At 42.0% G+C, this 15865-nt stretch overlaps 1 protein-coding gene across 1 annotated transcript in view; it reads left to right on the top strand.

Annotated features, from left to right (window-relative positions):
- rtf1 (RTF1 homolog, Paf1/RNA polymerase II complex component) overlaps nucleotides 1-15865 on the top strand; it is a 25711-nt gene extending 9846 nt beyond the window's left edge. The window contains exons 13-17 of the mRNA XM_041854491.2: nucleotides 5699-5820; nucleotides 6592-6649; nucleotides 6906-6980; nucleotides 10362-10584; nucleotides 15548-15865. Of these exons, the coding sequence (XP_041710425.1) occupies nucleotides 5699-5820; nucleotides 6592-6649; nucleotides 6906-6980; nucleotides 10362-10584; nucleotides 15548-15654 (585 nt within the window). The 3' untranslated portion in view covers nucleotides 15655-15865. The remainder of the gene's footprint in view (nucleotides 1-5698; nucleotides 5821-6591; nucleotides 6650-6905; nucleotides 6981-10361; nucleotides 10585-15547) is intronic.

Genomic DNA, 15865 nt, shown 5'->3' with positions numbered 1-15865 from the left:
CAAGTGTAATATATTATAAAAATAAAGCAAACTGGATGGAATATGGGGAAAAATGCACAAAATTCTTTTTTAATCTTCAACATAGGAATGCTACCAAAAGAACTTAATGAAACTGGTTACAATTGACGGAGTCACCCATAATTCACCTAATGATATTTTGAAGGAAGAAACAAAGTATTTTAAGCATATGTTTTCTTTTCAGTCGCCTCCATCTCCTCTAACTGAAGCTAATTGTAGAGATTTTTTTCCTATTGATAATGTCAAATTAACAGCCACACAGAAAGACTCATGTGAAGGTGAAATTACAGAGGAGGAACTTCTGGATGCAATTAAAGACTTTAAGTCCGGGAAAACTCCAGGGTTGGATGGCATACCAATCGAGGTATACCAAACCTTTTTGATATACTAAGAGGACCGTTATTAGCATGTTTTAACCACTCCTATGTAAATGGTAGATTATCTGACACTCAAGAAGAAGGTCTGATCTCATTATTACTGAAACAGGATACAAGTGGAAAATATAAAGATCCAGTCCATTTACAAAATTGGAGGCCCCTTACACTTCAGTGTTGTGATGCAAAAATCCTAGCAAAATGTATAGCGCATAGAATTTAAAAAGGTATTGTCGGATATTATTCATTCTAATCAGACAGGTTTTTTACATGGAAGATACATTGGAGATAATATAAGGCAAGTATTGGAAACAATAGAACACTATGGAAAATATGGGAAACCAGGCCTGCTATTCATAGCAGACTTCGAAAAGGCATTTGATAAAGTTCGACTGGAATTTATATATAAATGCCTGGAGCATTTCAATTTTGGAGAATCTCTTATAAAATGGGTCAAAATCATGTATAGTAACCCTAGGTGTAAAATAGTAAATAATGGCTATTTCTCAGAAAGTTTCAAACTGTCAAGAGGAGTGAAACAAGGTTGTCCACTATCGGCATATCTATTTATTGTGGCCATCGAGATGTTAGCTATTAAAATCAGATCCAATAATAATATCAGAGGATTAGAAATACAGGGCTTAAAAACAAAGGTGTCATTGTACGCAGATGATTCATGTTTTCTTTTAGATCCACAACTAGAATCCCTCCACAGCCTCATAGAGGATCTAGATACATTTTCTAACCTCTCTGGATTAAAACCAAATTATGACAAATGTACTATATTACGTATTGGATCACTAAAAAATACAATTTTTACATTACCATGTAGTTTACCAATAAAATGGTCTGATGGTGATGTGGATATACTCGGAATACATATCCCAAAGGAAATAAATGATCTCACTTCAATAAATTTTAATAGAAAGTTAGCAAAAATAGATAAGATCTTACTACCATGGAAAGGAAAATACCTGTCAATTTGTGGAAAAATCACCCTGATTAACTCTTTAGTATTATCCCAGTTTACCTATTTGCTTATGGTCTTGCCTACGCCTAGCAAACAGTTTTTAAATTATATGAGAAAAAAATATTCAATTTTATTTGGAACGGCAAGCCAGACAAAATTAAAAGAGCATATTTATATAATGAATATGAATTCGGAGGACAGAAATTATTAAATATTAAAGCATTAGACCTATCACTAAAATCTTCAGTCATCCAAAAGTTATACTTAAATCCGAACTGGTTCTCAAGCAAATTAGTAAGATTGTCTCACCCACTGTTCAAGAAAGGCCTTTTTCCCTTTATTCAGATTACAACCTCTCACTTTCAGTTATTTGAAAAGGAAATAATCTCCCAAATGTCACTATTTCTAAAACAAGCCATAGAAAGTTGGTTGCAATTTCAATTTAATCCTCCAGAAACGACAGAACAAATAATGCAACAAATATTGTGGTTAAATTCAAATATACTAATTGACAAAAAACCTTTATTTTTTGACAGAATGTTTAAAAAAGGTATAATCTTCGTAAATGATATCATCGGTAGGACTGGTGGAGTTATGTCGCACATGCAGCTAACAAAAACATATGGAAATGTCTGCTCTACCCAAAATTACAACCAAATAATTGCAGCCTTACCGCAAAAGTGGAAGAGGAAAGTTGAAGGGGGAGAAAGTAAGGAACTTGTCTGTCGGCCTTGCATTAAAGAACATAATTGGTTAAGGAACTGTGATAAATAAAAAAGTATATCAGTTTCACTTAAGGACCAAAGGATTGACAGCAGTCCCATATAGATTGCAAAATAGTTGGGAAGAGATCTTTGACGTACCGATCCCATGGCATAGTGTTTATGAACTGACACGCAAAAAACGACACCGGATTCAAAAATTAGAATCTTTCAATTTAAATAATTATATAAAATTCTTGCTACCAATAGAATGTTATTTATATGGGGGATACAATCTTCCCAGCTCTGCAGATTTTGCTGTGAAGAGAGAATCATTAGATCATTTGTTTTGGTTCTGTCCATTTGTAGCTTGTTTTTGGACACAGGTCCAGGAATGGCTAAAGGATTGCAATATTTACCTGGAACTAACCTTGCAGATAGCATTACTGGGTGATCTGAAAAGTCATAGTCAATCAATCAATAATATAATAATACTTTTAGCAAAAATGTTTATTTTTAATTCACAATCTGTAGAAGCAATGAGAATAGAAAGGTTCAGAACTTTTGTAAAACATCACAGTATGGTTGAAATATATATGGCAAATAGAAATCCTATATGGATGGTGTTAAGAGATAGATGGGAGGTATTGAATAGAGTTGAAGGATGGGACTAATAACAAATAACAACAAATAATAACAAAGATAGCTAATAATGTAAGCATACTGTGTCCATAATAAATATATAGGTTGTATGTTGGGAGCTTTTGGGAAAGAGCACAGTTAGAAAGATATGGCATTTAGAAGCAAACCGGATGGACATCATGAAAATGATCGGAGAGGTTGAGAATAGAAGAAGTTCAGGAGCAAAAAATAAATAAATATATATATATATATATATATAGATATAGAATTATTGTAAAATTAACTCTGTCCATAAGGTGTAGATAGTAAGTATAGACCGGAAGTAGAGGCCTGGGCGTTGTTGTTCACTAATTTACTCCAAGTAGGGAAAGGATGGTGGGGTTGAAAAGTAATAAAGGGGAATATATATATATAAAAAATAAAAAAAACATGGGGGATTGGAAGTGATGCAGACAATTACATTGATAGAAGATACAATCTATCTGCAATATTAAGCTGATCCATCCCCCAAAAAAAAAAAAAAAAAAAAAAGATAAGGTAGATAAAGAAACATCACTACTCAAAGATAAGGTAGATAAAGAAACATCACTACTCAAAGATAAGGTAGATAAAGAAACATCACTACTCAAAGATAAGGTAGATAAAGAAACATCACTACTCAAAGATAAGGTAGATAAAGAAACATCTCTACTCAAAGATAAGGTAGATAAAGAAACATCACTACTGAAAGATAAGGTAGATAAAGAAACATCACTACTGAAAGATAAGGTAGATAAAGAAACATCACTACTGAAAGATAAGGTAGATAAAGAAACATCACTACTGAAAGATAAGGTAGATAAAGAAACATCACTACTGAAAGATAAGGTAGATAAAGAAACATCACTACTCAAAGATAAGGTAGATAAAGAAACATCACTACTCAAAGATAAGGTAGATAAAGAAACATCACTACTCAAAGATAAGGTAGATAAAGAAACATCACTACTCAAAGATAAGGTAGATAAAGAAACATCACTACTGAAAGATAAGGTAGATAAAGAAACATCACTACTGAAAGATAAGGTAGATAAAGAAACATCACTACTGAAAGATAAGGTAGATAAAGAAACATCACTACTGAAAGATAAGGTAGATAAAGAAACATCACTACTGAAAGATAAGGTAGATAAAGAAACATCTCTTGACCCAGAAAGTTGTTTTACTACCAATGTGTGTACTACTGTCTACAGTGCCTTGCTAAAGTATTCATCCCCCTTGGCGTTTTTTCCTATTTTGTTGCATTACAACCTGTAATTTAAATGGATTTTTATTTGGATTTCATTTCATGGACATACACAAAATAGTCCAAATTGGTGAAGTGAAATGGGAAAAAATTACTTGTTAAAAAAAAATTCTGCAAAATCAATAACGGAAAAGTGGTGCGTGCATATGTATTCACCCCCTTTGCTATGAAGCCCCTAAATAAGATCTGGTGCAACCAATTTACCTTCAGAAGTCACATAATTATTTAGATTGCACACAGGTGGGCTTTATTTAAGTGTCACATGATCTGTCACATGTATATATACTCAGTATATATACACCTGTTCTGAAAGGCCCCAGAGTCTGCAACACCACTAAGCAAGGGGCACCACCAAGCAAGCGGCACCATGAAGACCAGGGAGCTCTCCAAACTGGTCAGGGACAAAGTTGTGGAGAAGTACAGATCAGGGTTGGGTTATAAAAGAATATCCGTAACTTTGAACATCCCACGGAGCACCATTAAATCCATTATTAAAAAATGGAAAGCATATGGCACCACAACAAACCTGCCAAGAGAGGGCCGCCCACCAAAACTCACGGACCAGGCAAGGAGGGCATTAATCAAAGAGGCAACAAAGAGACCACAGATAACCCTGAAGGAGCTGCAAAGCTCCACAGCGGAGATTGGAGTATCTGTCCATAGGACCACTTTAAGCCATACACTCCACAGAACTGGGCTTTATGGAAGAGTGGCCAGAAAAGAGCCATTGCTTACAGAAAAAAATAAGCGAACACGTTTGGTGTTCGCCAAAAGGCATGTGGGAGACTCCCCAAATAAATGGAAGAAGGTACTCTGGTCTGATGAGACTAAAATTGAGCTTTTGGGCCATCAAGGAAAACGCAATGTCTGGCGCAAACCCAACACCTCTCATCACCCTGAGAACACCGTCCCCACAGTGAAGCATGGTGGTGGCAGCATCATACTGTGGGGATGTTTTTCATCGGCAGGGACTGGGAAACTGGTCAGAATTGAAGGAATGATGGATGGCGCTAAATACAGGGAAATTCTTGAGGGAAACCTGTTTCAGTCTTCCAGAGATTTGAGACTGGGGCAGAGGTTCACCTTCCAGCAGGACAATGACCCTGAGCATACTGCTAAAGCAACACTCGAGTGGTTTAAGGGGAAACATTTAAATGTCTTGGAATAGTCAAAGCCCAGACCTCAATCCAATTGAGAATATGTGGTATGACTTAAAGATTGCTGTACACCAGCGGAACCCATCCAACTTGAAGGAGCTGGAGCAGTTTTGCCTTGAAGAATGGGCAAAAATCCCAGTGGCTAGATGTGCCAAGCTTATAGAGACATACCCCAAGAGACTTGCAGTATTGACTTTGGGGGGTGAATAGTTATGCACGCTCAAGTTTTCCGTTTTTTGTCTTATTTCTTGTTTGTGTCACAAGAAAAAATATTTTGCATCTTCAAAGTGGTAGGCATGTTGTGTAAATCAAATGATACAAACCCCCCAAAAATCAATTTTAATTCCATGTTGTAAGGCAACAAAATAGGAAAAAGGCCAAGGGGGGTGAATACTTTTGCAAGCCTATGTACTGTGTACTGCTGTGTACTTGTTTATACTTGTGTGTACTACTGTGTTCTGTGTGTACTGTTTGCGTCGTCTGTGGTCCTCCATTTCCTCCTCTGAGGAGCCTCCATAGGCATGCTATAATGTGCGTGTGCTCACCCCTAGGCCATGGCAGAGGAGAGTGGAGAAGGAGACAAAGCCAAAGAGATCCAGGACCAACTGAACGAGCTGGAGGAGAGGGCAGAGCATCTGGACAGGCAGAGGACCAAAAACATCTCTGCCATCAGGTGAGACGACCACCAGTCTTTCACCACTTGGTATTGTTAGAACATAGTTTTTTGACCTGATGCATATTTTGCTGATCGGTAAAATTCTGTTTTCTGAAGTGTACGGGTGATCATGTTTTTCTACCTTTTACATTTGAGTCATTTAGCAGACGCTCTTATCCAGAGCGACTTGCAGTAGTGAGTGCATACATTTTCATACTTTTTCATACTGGTCCACCGTGAGAAACAAACTCACAACCCTGTAGCTCATGTCAGCTAACATTTTTTAGATCGGTAAGTTAGTCTAGCGACCAGCCATCTAAACTTGTAGATATTGTTAAATTACGGACCGTGGGCCTCCGTTAATTGTGTTAGTCACTCTCACTCAGATATCATATTAAAAACATTTCTCTCCGCCCAAGGCAAAATGTGTAGAATTGCATGAAATGTATTATGAAATTGTAAAATCTTCTCTCCATCCCATGGCAAAATGTGTAGAATTGCAGGATATTTACTCTAAAACACTTTTTTTTCTTTCTCTCCGCTGTCAAGAGGACAGCCTCTAAAATGTTTTGATCGCAAGGTGGGGGCCTCAAAGGCTACTGTGGCCCCCCATGATGAGTTCAGGTCAAAGTTCATCCCCTGCTCTACCAACTGAGCCACACAGGGCTGTTGCTCTCTCTTTCTCTCTCTCTCTTTCTATCTCTTTCTCTCTTTCTTTCTTTCTCTCTCTCTCTTTCTATCTCTCTGTCTATATATGAACCTCTCTGCCTGTCCATCTGTTTTCTCCAGCTACATCAACCAGAGAAATCGGAGCTGGAACATTGTGGAGTCTGAGAAGGCCCTAGTGGTAAGTATCCCAGCATCCGTACTACAGATGTAGTATCTTAATTTGATCACTGTTGTTACGCCGCAGGAAATTCAAATGGGCCTTGTGATTTACCTAAATTCACGGAAAACTTGCAGTTCTCGTTCTCTCATTAGATCTCACACCTAAACTACTGCCTACTGTGACCGATCAAAACAAATGTCCTGTAAAAATTAATAAATGGTGATACTTTTTAAAAAATATGTTTTTAATATATATAATATACTGTTTCTGTCAGGCTGAGGGACAGAATGCCAAGTTGCAGATGGACCCGTTCACTAGACGGCAGTGCAAACCAACCATGGTGTCTAACGTAAGTCACAGATCCTTTCTCTGTCGCTCTCTCTCTCTCTGTCTCTCTCTCTCTCTCTGGTCCCCTCCCAATCCCACCATGGTGTCTAACGTAAGTCACAGATTCTCTCTCTCTCTCTCTCTCTCTCTCTCTCTCTCTCTCTCCTCTCTCCTCTCTCCTCTCTCCTCTCTCCTCTCTCCTCTCTCCTCTCTCCTCTCTCCTCTCTCCTCTCTCCTCTCTCTCTCTCGTCCCCCCTCCCAATCCCACTATGGTGCCTTACGTAAGTTGCAGATCCTCTCTCTCAATTCAAAGGGCTTTATTGGCATGGGAAACATATGTTAACATTGCCAAAGCAAGTGAAATAGATAATAAATATTAAGAGTAAACATTACACTCACAAAAGTTCCAAAGGAATAGAGACATTTAAATTGTCACATTATGTCTATATACAGTGTTATAATGATGTGCAAATAGTTAAAGTACAAAAGGGAAAATAACTCAACATAAATATGGGTTGTATTTACAATGGTGTTTGTTCTTCACTGGTTGCCCTTTTCTTGTGGCAACAGGTCACAAATCTTGCAGCTGTGATGGCACACTGTGGTATTTCACCCAGTAGATAAGGGAGTTTATCAAAATTGGATTTGTTTTCAAATTCTTTGTGGATCTCTGTAATCTGAGGGAAATATGTGTCTCTAATATGGTCATACATTTGGCAGAAGGTTAGGAAGTGCAGCTCAGTTTCCACCTCATTTTGTGGGCAGTGTGCACATAGCCGGTCTTCTCTTGAGAGCCAGGTCTGCCTACGGCGGCCTTTCTCAATAGCAAGGCTATGCTCACTGAGTCTGTACATAGTCAAAGCTTTCCATAAGTTTGGGTCAGTCACAGTGGTCAGGTATTCTGCCACTGTGTACTCTCTGTTTAGGGCCAAATAGCATTCTAGTTTGCTCTTTGATTTTGTTAATTCTTTCCAATGTGTCAAGTAATTATCTTTTTGTTTTCTCATGATTTGGTTGGGTCTAATTGTGTTGCTCTGTGGGGTCTGTTTGTGTTTGTGAACAGAGCCCCAGGACCAGCTTGCTTAGGGGACTCTTCTCCAGGTTCATCTCTCTGTAGGTGATGACTTTGTTATGGAAGGTTTGGGAATCACTTCCTTTTAAGTGGATATAGAATTTAACGGCTCTTTTCTGGATTTTGATAATTAGCGGGTATCGGCCTAATTCTGCTCTACATGCATTATTTGGTGTTTTACGTTGTATACAGAGGATGTTTTTGCAGAATTCTGCATGCAGAGCCTCATCTTGGTGATTGTCCCATTTTGTGAATTATTGGTTGGTGAGCGGACCCCAGACCTCACAACCATAAAGGGCAATGGGTTCTATAACTGATTCAAGTATTTTTTGCCAGATCCTAATTGGTATGTCGAATGTTATGTTCCTTTTGATGGCATAGAAGGCCCTTCTTGCCTTGTCTCTCAGATCGTTCACAGCTTTGTGGAAGTTACCTGTGGCGCTGATGTTTAGGCCGAGGTATGTGTAGTTTTTTGTGTGCTCTAGGGCAACGGTGTCTAGATGGAATTTGTATTTGTGGTCCTGGCAACTGGACTTCTCTTTGGAACACCATTATTTTTGTTTTACTGAGATTTACTGTCAGGGCCCAGGTTTGACAGAATCTGTGCATTTACATTCCATTTACATTTACTTCATTTAGCAGACGCTCTTATCCAGAGCGACTTACAAATTGGTGCATTCACCTTAAAGCCAGTGGGATAACCACTTTACAATGTTTATTTTTTTGTGGGGTAAGGGGGGGTAGAATGATTACTTTATCCTATCCCAGGTATTCCTTAAAGAGGTGGGGTTTCAAATGTCTCCGGAAGGTGGTGAGTGACTCCGCTGTCCTGGCGTCGTGATGGAGCTTGTTCCACCATTGGGGTGCCAGAGCAGCGAACAGTTTTGACTGGGCTGAGCGGGAACTGTGCTTCCGCAGAGGTAGGGGAGCCAGCAGGCCAGAGGTGGATGAACGCAATGCCCTCGTTTGGGTGTAGGGACTGATCAGAGCCTGAAGGTACGGAGGTGCCGTTCCCCTCACAGCTCCGTAGGCAAGCACCATGGTCTTGTAGCAGATGCGAGCTTCAACTGGAAGCCAGTGGAGTGTGCGGAGGAGCGGGGTGACGTGAGAGAACTTGGGAAGGTTGAACACCAGACGGGCTGCAGCGTTCTGGATGAGTTGTAGGGGTTTAATGGCACAGGCAGGGAGCCCAGCCAACAGCGAGTTGCAGTAATCCAGACGGGAGATGACAAGTGCCTGGATTAGGACCTGTGCTGCTTCCTGTGTAAGGCAGGGTCGTACTCTGCGAATGTTGTAGAGCATGAACCTACAGGATCGGGTCACCGCCTTGATGTTAGCGGAGAACGACAGGGTGTTGTCCAGGGTCACGCCAAGGCTCTTTGCACTCTGGGAGGAGGACACAACGGAGTTGTCAACCGAGATCATGGAATGGCCAGTCCTTTCCCAGGGATGAGCTGTAGGTGTACCTACCGTAAGAGTCTCCTCAAAGCCTACCATTGACTATGTACAGACCCAGCATGCAACAGAGCTGCAGGAGTTGTGACCTGTTTTTGTTGGTTGTTTTGCCATAGTTGTGTCTAGGGGGGCATATTTGGGAGGGAATGCTGTTACCTCCAGGAAGGGGTTTGTCCCCCTGTGTGCTGAGGGTGTCAGGTTCTTGTCCAGTTCTGGCATTTAGGTCACCACAGACTAGTACATGTCCCTGGGTCTGGAAATGATGATTGATTTCCCCCTCCAGGATGGAGAAGCTGTCTTCATTAAAGTATGGGGATTCTATTGGGGGGATATAGGTAGCACTCATGAGAACATGTTTCTCTGAGATACTTTCCTTATACATTTCTAGCCAGATGTAAAATGTTCCTGTTTTGACAAATTTAATAGAGTGGGTTAGGTCTGCTCTATACCAAATTAGCATACCCCCTGAGTCCCTTCCCTGTTTCACACCTGGTAGTTTGGTGGATGGGACTACCAGCTCTCTGTAACCTAGCTGGCAACCAGTGGGTCCGTCTCCTCTATACCATGTTTCTTGTAGGATGACAATGTCTGTATTTCCGATTTCTTTGATGAAGTCTGGGTTCCTGCCAATTGTGCGCCGACCCTATGGGACTCCCAATCACGGCCGGTTGTGATACAGCCTGGAATCGAACCAGGGGGGGTCTGTAGTGACGCCTCAAGCACTGAGATGCAGTGCCTTAGACCGCTGTGCCACACGGGAGCCCATGGTTGCATGGTTTGAGTGCTTTGAGTCCAGAAGCAACTGTATGTAACACATAATATTCAGAATAACTTGTCTGTCTGCAGTATTTACGTTTGTGTTTTGTGTTCCCACAGGCCAGAGACCCTTCAGTCCATGCAGCTATCCTCCAACACCTCAATGAGAAGTACGGAGAAGGGTCGGGCAAAGAGATGGACTTGGAGTTTGAGATGGGCAGGGGAGCGGGACAGGCTGCCCTGAAAGTCATTGACCCTACTAAGAACACCAGCGACCTCTCAGAGGACCTATTTAAAGTTCACGACTTTGACGTCAAGATAGACCTACAGGTTCCCAATGCAGGTGAGATGGACCGAGCACAAAGTGGTGGGTTCGATCCCTGCCTCCAGGAGGGTAGTCAATGTGCGGTCGGTAACACTACTGCTAGACATGGCTCTCCAGGGTGACGTTTCCCCTAGGTACAGATCATTACATTTTACATTTTTTGTCATTTAGCAGACGCTCTTATCCAGAGTGACTTACAAATTGGTGCATTCACCTTATGATAGCCAGTGGGACAACCCACTTTTTTGGGGGGGTGGGGTAAGGGGGGGTAGAAGGATTACTTTATCCTATCCCAGGTATTCCTTAAAGAGGTGGGGTTTCAAGTGTCTCCGGAAGGTGGTGAGTGACTCCGCTGTCCTGGCGTCGTGAGGGAGCTTGTTCCACCATTGGGGTGCCAGAGCAGCGAACAGTTTTGACTGGGCTGAGCGGGAACTGTGCTTCCGCAGAGATAGGGGGGCCAGCAGGCCAGAGGTGGATGAACGCAATGCCCTCGTTTGGGTGTAGGGTCTGATCAGAGCCTGAAGGTACGGAGGTGCCGTTCCCCTCACAGCTCCGTAGGCAAGCACCATGGTCTTGTAGCAGATGCGAGCTTCAACTGGAAGCCAGTGGAGTGTGCGGAGGAGCGGGGTGACGTGAGAGAACTTGAGAAGGTTGAACACCAGACAGGCTGCGGCGTTCTGGATGAGTTGTAGGGGAATAATGGCACAGGCAGGGAGCCCAGCCAACAGCGAGTTGCAGTAATCCAGACGGGAGATGACAAGTGCCTGGATTAGGACCTGTGCCGCTTCCTGTGTAAGGCAGGGTCGTACTCTCCGAATGTTGTAGAGCATGAACCTACAGGATCGGGTCACCGCCTTGATGTTAGCGGAGAACGACAGGGTGTTGTCCAGGGTCACGCCAAGGCTCTTTGCACTCTGGGAGGAGGACACAACGGAGTTGTCAACCGTAATGGCGAGATCATGGAACGGGCAGTCCTTCCCCGGGATGAAGAGCAGCTCCGTCTTGCCGAGGTTCAGCTTGAGGTGGTGATCCATCATCCATACTGATTTACATTTTTACATTTAGCAGACGCTCTTATCCAGAGCGACTTACAGTTAGTGAATAAATATTTTTTTTATACTGGCCCCCCGTGGGAATCGAACCCACAACCCTGGCGTTGCAAACGCTATGCTCTATCAACTGAGCTACATCCCTGCCGGCCATTCCCTCCCCTACCCTGGACAACGCTGGGCCAATTGTGCGCCGCCCATGAGTCTCCCGGTCGCGGCCGGCTGCGACAGAGCCTGGATTCGAACCAGGATCTCTAGTGGCACAGTTAGCACTGCGATGCAGTGCCTTAGACCACTGCGCCACTCAGGAGCCCAGCTATGTCTGCCAGACATGCAGAGATGCGATTCGCCACCTGGTTATCAGAAGGGGGGAAAGGAGAAGATTAATTGTGTGTCGTCTGCGTAGCAATGATAGGAGAGGCCTCAGATCAGATCAGGTACAGATCAGGGTTTCCGTTAGGAAAATGTGTTGCCGGACATTTGACCGGCATCATTTTAATTGACCGGACATTTGAGAAATTTACCAGACCCATATGCATTTTGTGCGTAACTTGATTAGGGTGTCCACTCACTGTGCTCAGAATGACAGAAATCACATTTTAGATTACGGTAATTCATCTTAACAGAACATGCAATTCCGATACACACTTTGAAGATGTTACAATAACTGTCCAAATGTACTCTTCCTCAGCCAACAAGACATGTAACAAACAGCAAAATCAGTAGCCTATGTCAATCTACTATCCCCCATAGTAGAAACGTTTACCTATTCTAATAATATAATATAATAATATGCCATTTAGCAGACGCTTTTATCCAAAGCGACTTACAGTCATGTGTGCATGCGTTTTTACGTATGGGTGGTCCCGGGGATCGAACCCACTACCCTGGCGTTACAAGCGCCATGCTCTACCAATTGAGCTACTGAGGACCACGTTGTATTGGTCAGCTTGTCGAGAAAGAAATAGCCTGGTCCAATCAGACTCTGGGACAGTTGTGGGAAGATATATCCTAATTTCATACAACCAATAGGCCTCGTCTACATATAAAAATAAAAGCTATTAGGCAGATAAGAACGTTTAGTTTAACATTTTAATAAACAATGATTTCTTCACAGTTTAAGCACAGCAATGTGCACCAGGCAGTAGTCTACGCTTGAATGTTCGTTCCGTAACGCAGTTAGCTGGAAAATACCGTTGTCAAAAGTGCACCACACATGCAACATGAGAGAATTAGGCTACTGGTTTCAATGGCATGTGGAAGTCTTTATAAAATAATTGCCTCTACGTATATGGTCAGATTTAGTCTACTTAGAAGCAAGGTAAAATATGCCTCATAATATGTAGTAAAACATTCATTTTTCAAACAATTAAGTATATGTTTTCAAAATGCACACTGCCTCCAGCTCAATGCAAAGTGGTGACGCGCTGATGAAACCTGCCTTCCATTTCTTATGTACAGGCGAATGGGAAGCGCACTTCAATTTCCAGTTGAGAAATAAAAATAACTATTTTTAATCGTGGCCATCAAAACGTTTTTTTTTATTTATTTTTTTTACATGCGATTACATTTAGAATTGTTGCTGTTTTGACTTTTGGCTAATTAATATTCAAGATCATTTACTGATTTTAATTACTAAAATAATTCATTTATCTGATTTTGAATAATTTGGTTATCGTATCCAAAGAGTGACTGAGTCTGATTTTAATGAATAAACGGTTAGCTAGCAGCGCGGCATGGCTAGGCTGCTGGTGGCGTTAGCTCTGGCTGTGAGTTTCAGGAGTAGCTAGCCTCGTCTGATATGCAGCCAAGGTAATATACTAACCAACTAACCACAGCTAGGAAAAGAGGGTAATTAAGCATGTCCAAATGTAGCACAGTAACAAGACAAAAAAAGCTGTCCACAGCCAGCCAACCCACTAGTCAGCATGGGGACGCTGTGGTTCGGACACTGTGTGGACCCGTCACCCAGAACACACATCCCACCCCTCATGTCTCTGTAGCTCAGCTGGTAGAGCACGGCGCCTGTAACGCCAAGGTAGTGGGTTCGATTCCCCGGGACCACCCATACACAAAAAAAAATTTATGCACGCATGACTGTAAGTCGCTTTGGATAAAAGCGTCTGCTAAATGGCATATTATATATCATATCATGTCTCATGTCAGTATGAATAACGTATGCACTCACTAACTTAACTGTAAGTCGCCCTGGATAAGAGCGTCTGCTAAAATGACTAAAATGTAAATGATTCTAAGAGGGCACCATTAAGTGTTGAATATAGTGAGACCCTTGAATGAACTGTATCCGTAGTTGTTAATGACGTGATCTTATTCATGGGAAGAGAAGATGTGAGAGGGCTACAGCACACCAACCAGGAACAGACATGAACTAGGCTACCAATTAGCATCCGATGGGGACAGTATTGGTCATTGGTTTGTCAATTAGACCTGCAGTCTTAACATACTCAACAGGCTTGGGCGGTATACAATATATATATATACCTTATACCGGGGTATTTGGAAAAAGCCACAGGATGGTTTTTCAATAATGTGAAAACTATTTATTTGACATTTTTTAAATAAATTTGAATATTTTTTAGCTACTTTTTAAGTTTATACCTGCAGTCAACTTGTGCAATACATTAGGAGATAAAGCAGGTTGAGTTCTGCATTTCAACTGTCACACTATTTTACATTATGAAGCTTACCGTAGTTCCCCAGAACAGTTGAGCCAGTCACATGTTTGTTTGTAAATAACACAGCGGGAGCGGGTGAGTCCATAGCGTTCTGTATCTATCGGCGAGTCCCTGTGTGGGCACACATGAGGTGATGAGGCAATTCACTACTAAATGTTTGCCGTCAGCTATCTTTATAACGGCTTTCTGCCGGAAATCAAAGAGCTCTGGTTCCTTCATCAATCATAGCTTGAGGAAGCGCTGTCGATAACAGAACACTCGCTCTGGCTCCGGAACGTGGTGCATAGGGAAAATCTGTTCTCCACCATTCGTAATTGAGGGTCATTTGTCAACAACGAAACGCCGTCTTTGCCTGGAGGGTGTGTGACCTCAATCGTGGGCTCTCGTTACAACATCGCGCCATGATTTGGGGCTTCTAAAAGCACGTTTCACTCCAGTGTTTGAGGAGCTGTAGCAGCTCTCGCGCTGTCTGACAGAAGTCTTTTATCTGTGTGCATTGTAATAGATAAGATACATAATGAATATACACACGCACCAATTATTTCCACTAAATTATGCTAATTAACCTATAGACTTATTTCCCCTCATTTAAAATGCAAATCAATTAATAACATTTTTGACATGCGTTTTTCTGGATTTTTGTTGTTGTTGTTATTCTGTCTCTCGCTGTTCAAATAAACCTACCGTTAAAATTATAGACTGATAATTTCTGTGTCAGTGGGCAAACGTACAAAATCAGCAGGAGATTAAATCCTTTTTCCCCTCCCTGTATTTACATAAATTAATCGGCTAAAAAGCATTATTTCGCTATGGGATTCTTATTTGTTTTCTAACAATTGGCCGGTGGCTATTTTATTTATCGCCTTTTAATTTTTTTATCGATCAAAAGCCGGCTATTACCAGCTAAGGGATCAGCTTCCCCTCCCCGAGTCCTAACCTTATCCCTTCCCCGAGTCCTACCTTATCCCCTCCCCGAGTCCTACCTTATCCCCTCCCCGAGTCCTAACCTTATCCCCTCCCCGAGTCCTACCTTATCCCCTCCCCGAGTCCTAACCTTATCCCCTCCCCGAGTCCTAACCTTATCCCCTCCCCGAGTCCTACCTTATCCCCTCCCCGAGTCCTAACCTTAACCATTAGTCAGGAAAATGCTAAACTCACTCAAGGTCAGCGTCTGGGGGCACCTGTACTGTAACAGCAAATGTGTCACACTAATGTTGTTCCTCCGGTGTGTTTCAGAAGCCAAGTCTCTGTCAGTGAGCGCTAACACCCTGGCAGTGAAGGACGGTGCTCCGCGCAGGTCTCTCAACCTGGAGGACTACAAGAAGAGGAGGGGCTTGATCTAAAGAACTACAGGAAGAGGAGGGGCTTGGTCTAAAGAACTACAGGAAGTAGATGAGGGGCTTCATCTTATGATCTAATGGCCTAAAACCTCATTCAGTCAGAACCACCTGCATGTGTTGGTTGGCCATTCACCCCAGGGTCCCTGTGTGTGTTTGAGGGATGTGTGTGTGTGTTTGAGGGATGTGTGTGTGTGTTTGAGGGATGTGTGTTTGA

This window comes from Coregonus clupeaformis, chromosome 29 (genome assembly GCF_020615455.1).
Source record: "Coregonus clupeaformis isolate EN_2021a chromosome 29, ASM2061545v1, whole genome shotgun sequence".
Lineage (NCBI taxonomy): Eukaryota > Metazoa > Chordata > Actinopteri > Salmoniformes > Salmonidae > Coregonus > Coregonus clupeaformis.
This window is presented reverse-complemented; position numbering and strand designations above follow the sequence as displayed.